This window comes from Hordeum vulgare, chromosome 5H (assembly GCF_904849725.1).
Source record: "Hordeum vulgare subsp. vulgare chromosome 5H, MorexV3_pseudomolecules_assembly, whole genome shotgun sequence".
Classification (NCBI taxonomy): domain Eukaryota; kingdom Viridiplantae; phylum Streptophyta; class Magnoliopsida; order Poales; family Poaceae; genus Hordeum; species Hordeum vulgare.
Window position 1 is genome coordinate 473205074 of NC_058522.1, and position 7739 is coordinate 473212812.

Consider the following 7739-nt stretch of genomic DNA (forward strand, 5'->3'; position numbering starts at 1 on the left):
GAGTAATGTCGGTCCGAGCCGCTTCGATCCAATAATACCGCGGAATCAAGAAAAGACTAAGGAGGGCAGCAAAATGCACATCACCGCCCACAAAAACTTTTGTGTTCTACTCGAGAATACATCTACGCATGAACCTAGCTCTGATACCACTGTTGGGGAACGTCGCATGGGAAACCAAAAATTTCCTACGCGCACGAAGATCTATCATGGTGATGTCCATCTACGAGAGGGGATTTCCGATCTACGTACCCTTGTAGATCGCACAGCAGAAGCGTTAAGAAACGCGGTTGATGTAGTGGAACGTCCTCACGTCCCTCGATCCGCCCCGCGAACCATCCCACGAACCGTCCCGCGATCCGTCCCACGATCCGCTCCGATCTAGTGCCGAACGGACGGCACCTCCGCGTTCAGCACACGTACAGCTCAACGATGATCTCGGCCTTCTTGATCCAGCAAGAGGGATGGAGAGGTAGATGAGTTCTCCGGCAGCGTGACGGCGCTCCGGAGGTTGGTGGTGATCTAATCTCAGCAGGGATCCGCCCGAGCTCCGCAGAAACGCGATCTAGAGGAAAAACCATGGAGGTATGTGGTCGGGCTGCCATGGAAAAAGTTTTCTCAAATCAGCCCTAAAACCCCACTATATATAGGAGGGAGGGAGGGGAGGAGGCAGCCTCAAAACCTAAAGGTTTGGCCGAAATTGGAGGTGGAGGAGTCCTACTCCAATCCTACTTGGAGTAGGATTCCAGCTTCCCACTTGGAAACTCTTTCCACCTTGTGTTTTTTCCTTCTCAAACCTTATGGGCCTTAGTGGGAACTTATTCCAGCCCACTAGGGGCTGGTTTATCTCTTCCCATAGCCCATGAGACCCCTTGGGGCGTGACACCCCTCCTGATGGTCCCCGGCACCCCTCCCGGCACTCCCAGTACACTACCGATGAGCCCGAAACTTTTCCGGTAATGCACGAAAACCTTCTGGTATCCAAATGAGGTCATCCTATATATAAATCTTCGTTTCCGGACCATTACAGAAACCCTCGTGATGTCCGTGATCTCATCCGGGACTCCGAACAACATTCGGTAACCAACCATATAACTCAAATACGCATAAAACAACGTCGAACCTTAAGTGTGCAGACCCTGCGGGCTCGAGAACTATGTAGACATGACCCGAGAGACTCCTCGGTCAATATACAATAGCGGGACCTGGATGCCCATATTGGATCCGACATATTCTACGAAGATCTTATCGTTTGAACCTCAGTGCCAAGGATTCATATAAACCCGTATGTCATTCCCTTTGTCCTTCGGTATGTTACTTGCCCAAGATTCTATCGTCAGTATCCGTATACCTATTTCAATCTCGTTTACCGGCAAGTCTCTTTACTCGTTCCGTAATACAAGATCCCGCAGCTTACACTAAGTCACATTGCTTGCAAGGCTTGTGTGTGATGTTGTATTACCGAGTGGGCCCCGAGATACCTCTCCGTCACACGGAGTGACAAATCCCTGTCTCGATCCATACTAACTCAACGAACACCTTCGGAGATACCCCTTCAAGGAAAACCCATTCCTCTTCAAGGAAAACCCAACACACATCACAAGCATCATTGTCTAGTTGTGACGAGCGTAATGCTTATGTATTTGATCATTCCATGAATAACGTTGTAACTATACGTTTTTTATCAATTGCTCAAGAGTAATTTGTCTATCCACCGTACGCCATGCTATTAAGAGAGAAACCTCTAGTGAAAACTATGGCCCCCGGGTAAACTTTTATCATATTAAAAAAATATTTGCAAATTATTTACTTTTATTTTACTTTGCAATTTATCAATTTACTACTATTAGATTTAATCCTTGCGTCTAACAAGTACAAGGGGATTGACAACATTCTTCCCCATGTTGGGTGCAAGTATTTTCTTTTTCGTGTGTAGGTGTTGTTCACGGTCATTTGCTTGGTTCTCCTATTGGTTCAATAAACCTTGGTTCTTTACTAGGGGAAATACTTTCTGTTACTTCACTACATCACCCTTCCTCTTTGGGGAAACCCCAACGCCATCACAAGTAACAGTGTTACATTAGTGCTCGTATTTTCATGGATTTATTCCAGGACTTCTAGCGATGTGCGTTTAATGGGACGATACGTTCCTATCCACTACGAAGGCATCTACAACAACTTCCTCAATCTCAATATTATGTTCCTCTCATTCTCTTAGAGTTCTTTTTAGGGGTAGGGTGTGTGTGCGTGCGTTCAAGGGGATGAATGTGTATGCGTATGTATGAGCCTTTGTGTTTGTACCTTATTGAAAAAAGAGAAAACGTAGGTCATTAAACAATCATTAATTGGATGTAAATCAAGTCCTTAGTTAATGAGAATTGATTAAGCCAATATCTACTCAAGAAAGAAGGGTGCATCGGATGACTATTCAATAAATGTTGAGTCAATCATAAGTAAGAGAAATATAAATCTTCCAAAAATAGATTGTGGCTCAATTCTATGTAAGTTGTGTTATCTATATAACATACAAGTAAGGGATCACATAGTTATATGTTTCATTGAAAGGAACGCAATTCCTTGTAACAATGGGATTTGTTGTTGTGTCGGTATTACTATGCTTTTCATTCATACCTTTCTACCTCACCTTGGTTGAATCGATAGATATAGATGGCAATCATGAAAAGGTAAAAAAATACCTTTTTCTTCATACATGCAACTCTTTCTCACTCGATTTATCTATTTGTGCCATTCTAGTATTCTACTTGACTTAATCTTCATAACTACTATTGGTTTTATGTAATATGTAAGTACTTTTTGTTACTTGTGTTCCTAATATTTTGTTACTTGAGCAATTAACCAGCAACTTTATATAACAATTATATTTGTAACTAGCCATGAACTGGAGTTTCCATTTGCAGAACACCTTAAGACCTGAAACTTTCCAGTCTCCTTGGAGAGTCAATATCACGGATGAAGGCACCAACATTGTTTCTCATGTAATTTGTCCATCTCTATCTCTTTCTCCCTCTCTCTCTCTCTCTCTCTTTCTTTCTCTCTCCTTGCGCCTATCTACCCACTTATGATTTTTGACGTGTTAGAATTGAGGCATGCTTGATTTTTAATTGATGAGAATTGACCACAAACGAATGCCATAATGGCATGTGATATATTGAAAGGAAAATTTGACTTATTTTTAAGCTGAGCATCCCGTAGTTAAATCAGAAAGAAATAGTCGTGAAAATTGACATTTGTTACTGACTCACCAAAATCATAAATGGCCAAGCTAAATTATACAAGTGGTCAAAGTAACAAGGTGGTGCCATTTTTAGTAGTCCCTAGCAACTCTCCATGCAAAACAAGTCATGGAAAGAGGAACAAGCTCTGTACTTTATTGAAAATATTATATTTTCCTAGTTAATACGTAGAAAGCCCAATAAATAGACAAACATTCTACCAAATACTGATATCAACATATTTGGAAAGGCACCTAAGACTTTCTCTACCAAAGAGTTATCTTAACATACCAACACAATGCTAAATTAAATGTTCTTGAAGTAAAGGAAGTCTGGTTACATAGGAATGGCATATCTGCATGTGGAGGAAGATATATCTAGTATGAGAAACTCATGAGGCCTTCAAATAATCTATACTAGCTCCAAAGGAGAATAAAGGAAATACCCATTTTAAACATCAAGTAGGAGAATCCATAAAACCTGTACGACCAAGAAGACAATCCTCAGTTATTTATTATATTGTGGTCTATAGTTTTTTTGGTCACTCACTAAGTTGATCTATATTTTTTATCACTAGTATGCAATGTGGCACACAGATCCAGGAAAGTTTTATGGCCTCCGAGCTTAAATGAGTATATGGGCTTCACCAAATCAAGAAAACTCTCAAGAATCTGGAGCATCCTTACAAATTTATTGTCAAGATGGAGAAAAGTACAACTTAATTCAAGCCGGATTTCACGTACAAACATATCACCCATTTTGTTAAACTGAAATTCTTTTCCATGAAACTGTAATATCAAAATGTGGTTTTGCTTGTAGGTATCTCCCTCTTTGTACCATAACAAAGATATTCGATTCTTTACATATTGGACTGTAAGTGCAATCAATGCCATTTTAACAAGTTATATAATACGCCGGCCATACTATAGTTGGTCGGTATTTTATGTACATTCAAAATAATACATGTTTCCTTTTTTATTGCCCAGAAAGACTTGAAATCAAGGGGGTGTTACAACTCGCAGTGCACGGGTTTTGTGCCTGCAAGTGGAGCTGAATTGGTGCCTGGGCAAGCCATTGCTCCTCCATCCATTTATGGAAAACAAGACCACTACATTAGGCTTAGTGTCAACAAGGTGCACCCTTTCTCCTAGTCTAGAGACAAACATACTATACAAGCTTATAAATGTGATAATTACATTTGATAAACATGGATTATATGAATGTGAAAATAAATTGTGCTTGAGTTTGCATAAATGGTTATGAATTAACATGCTATGGTATTTTATTTTCAAGAAAGGAGTATGAAAGTATGAGCAGTCATAAATTCTTGCAAATTACAATTATTTTATGCTCTTCTCATGCATGAAATCTATTGTTGATGGATGTCGTAATCCCTCATTGACTACAGGATCCACATTCTGGAGATTGGGTGATATATCGTCATGATTTAGAAAAACCATCATTCTTGGGGCATTTTCCGGAGGAGCTTTGCCTTGGAACCACGCGTATACAAGCAGCGACTGGATTTGTGAATTACTTGAAGAATGCACATGGTCCTCCTATGGGTAGCGGCAACTTTCCGAATGACGACGATAAGAAATCAGCCTACTTTAGGCGTGTTAAGTTCTACAACTCCAAGGGCCAAGCTTTCGACCCCTTTAACACTCAGATGGTCCGTTTAGTTGATAGGCCAGATTGCTATAATGTAGATGATTTCCTTCTTGAATTTAAGGAGGGTTATTCATTCCACTATGGTGGACCAAGTGGTTGTATTGGCTGACAACATAATTCATATTACTTCTTGGGGTTCAATAAATAGAAAGTATGTTCTTCATGGGAACTAATGTCCCTTATTTATTTTATTTGTCAAACTTAATTTTGGTAATTATGTCGACTATGAATACAGATCTAGACTTTATTAAATCATGGCTTTCGATGTCCTACTTGTGAGTTGCGTTGGGTTTTTCCCCAAAGAGGAAGGGTGAAGCAATATAGTACCTAATAAGTATTTCCCTCAGTGAAAACCAAGGTTATCGAACCAATAGGAGCACCACATAAATTCCCTTCTTCAGTACCTACACACACAAAATCAAACACTTGCACCCAATGCGGGCAATAGGGTTGTCAACCCCCTTGAACTCGTTACTTGCAACGATTAGTTCTGGTAATAATAGATGTATAAAAGTAAAAGTAAAAAACAAAACAATAAAATTGCAGCACAGTGTTTAGGTTTTTAGCTATATGATTAAGTAGACCCGGGGGCCATAGTTTTCACTAGAGGCTTCCCTCTCGAACACATAGCGTACGGTGATTACGCAAATTATTATTGGCCAATTCATAAAAAGCGCATAGTTATGATGTTATTCACGACAATGCACTAGTAGAAAAGAGGGCTTTGGTCCAGGTCCTGAAATCCTATTAGTCCCAGTTCACATACGAACCGGGACCTATGGTGACATTGGTCCCAGTTCGTGAGGCCAGGGCGCCGACCGGTCATCGTGGGCCATTGGTCTCGGTTCGTCTCACCCCTTTTGTCTTGGTTCCAGTCAAGAACCAGGACTAATAGGCCGGCAACCGTTCGTATCCCCTTTAGTTCCGGTTGGTGGATCAAACCGGGACTAAGGTGTGGTGGCGGGCATTCGTACAACCGTTTGTATCCTCCTTTAGTCCCAGATGGTGGATCAAACCGGGGTGGCATCCCTTCGAATCACCCTTTTAGTGCCGGTTTGTCGTCCAACCCGGGACTAAAGGTCCAAATGGTTCGCCCTCCCGCGTCGTTTCCAGCGATGAAAACTACAACCAAAGCAGAGTCTATCACCATTCTTTGTTCTTATCCTTTAGGGCTCTCCTCTATTCTTCTTCTTCCTCTCTTCTTCCTCTCTCTTCTTCCATTCTTCTTCCACCAGGACATATGGAACCGGAATGGTGCACGCACATGGCACGACCCAACTCAGGTCGGGTACACGAACGAGAGCACGACGGTACTAAATTTTCTTGGACGGTTCCAGGCGTGGGTTGACGCCGTGCCGGAGCATGAGGCGTTCTTGGGGCTTGATCTCGAGTACACGGCCGACCAACAAGGTGTTGCCGTCATCCAGCTGTGTTTCAAACAGCATGTCTTGATCGTCCAATGGGCGAGGAGAGTTTTGAGGCTTTCTTTGATCCAATATTATGAAAATTGCATGCATTGATCTTCTCTAGGTTTCATTTGATAGAAATATGGAGTTTATATATACGTTCCATTGGATAGTTAATTGAGGGTTTCTTAATCAATTCATAGGATATTAAAATTGCATAGGATAGCAATATGTTACAATATTGGAATACTATAAATATCAATTTCTCTTTAATTAGTTGTAGTGAAACAATTTTCCATTGGTAAGTTTTGAGGCTTTCTTTGATCCAAGGTTATGAAAATTGCATATATTGATCTCCCTAGGTTCCATTGGATAGCAATATGTTCCATTGGATATATAGTTAATTGAGGGTTTCTTGATCAATTCATAGGATAGCAATATGTTACAATATTGGAATCCTATAAAGATTAATTTCTCTTTAGTTGTAGTGAAACAATTTTTCATTGGTAAGTTTTGAGGCTTTCTTTGATCCAAAGGTTATGAAAATTGCATATACTGATCTCTCTAGGTTCCATTGGATAGCAATATGCAGTTTCTTTATATGTTCCATTGGATAGTTAATTGAGGGTTTCTTGATCAATTCATAGGATATGAAAATTGCATCGGATAGCAATATGTTACAATATTGGAATCCTATAAAGATCAATTCATAGGATATGAAAATTGCATAGAATAGCAGTATGTTCCATTCGAATCGTTATGATAAATTCCTCTTTAGTTGTAGTGAAACATTTTTCCTTGTTGCAGAAGTATGTAATGTTTGTTCCATTTTAATTTGTTGATGTTGCACTAGTGGCAAGCATTGTCTAGAACTCATGGACTTCCTTCGCAGCGGCATACGTTTCGCTAGCGTTGACATAACGAACGATAGGCCGAATATGAGGCGCAACTTTGGTATTGAGATACCAGCTGAGTGCGACATTGATATCCAAGGCCTATTCCAGCTTCAATATGAGAGGACTTCGATGACAGATGTGGCAGTCGCCTTGATCGACGAAGAGTACCATGATATGAAGAATTCATTCCCGAAGTCTCTGCACAAAAAGTGGGGGAAGACCCCCACTTGACCCTATCAACGTTCGGTATGCAGCAAAAGATGCATACATTGCATACGAGTTGTACCGCAAGATTAGAATCGTGAACTATGGCCAATGTCACCTCGCACCATCAGCTTGGGGACATTCAGATTCAGATTCAGATTCAGATGAGTAGTGTTCACAACGGTGAACACTTGTATATATATATGTATGCTAGCTATTATTATGTACTGCTTGCATGTATTATTATGTACTGCTTGGACCAATTTATATATATCTAGTTTCTTTTTGTGCCATTATATAGTTTCCAAATTTGAATGGTTTAGCCCTTTTTT

At 40.5% G+C, this 7739-nt stretch overlaps 1 protein-coding gene across 2 annotated transcripts; it reads left to right on the forward strand.

The window, feature by feature from the left end:
* Positions 1-2551: 2551 nt before the first annotated feature.
* On the forward strand, positions 2552-5064 carry LOC123398071. 2 transcript variants are annotated; one of them, XM_045092580.1, is made up of 6 exons: positions 2670-2681; positions 2916-2993; positions 3808-3969; positions 4050-4103; positions 4217-4363; positions 4639-5064. In XM_045092580.1, exons 3-6 carry the CDS (start codon positions 3859-3861, stop codon positions 5008-5010), a joined length of 684 nt encoding a protein of 227 aa, XP_044948515.1. In that variant the 5' UTR covers positions 2670-2681; positions 2916-2993; positions 3808-3858; the 3' UTR covers positions 5011-5064. The 2 variants fall into 2 exon arrangements, with proteins under 2 accessions (XP_044948514.1, XP_044948515.1); XM_045092579.1 differs by lacking the exon at positions 3808-3969 and having other exon boundaries at positions 2552-2681.
* Positions 5065-7739: the final 2675 nt, after the last annotated feature.

Coding starts and splice junctions, on each gene's coding strand:
- LOC123398071 (XM_045092579.1), top strand. CDS start 2,583: ATGGGATTTGTTGTTGTGTCGGTATTACTATGCTTTTCATTCATACCT. Junction 2,682..2,915: donor TAGATGGCAATCATGAAAAG/GTAAAAAAATAC, acceptor TTCCATTTGCAG/AACACCTTAAGACCTGAAAC. Junction 4,104..4,216: donor GATTCTTTACATATTGGACT/GTAAGTGCAATC, acceptor TTTATTGCCCAG/AAAGACTTGAAATCAAGGGG.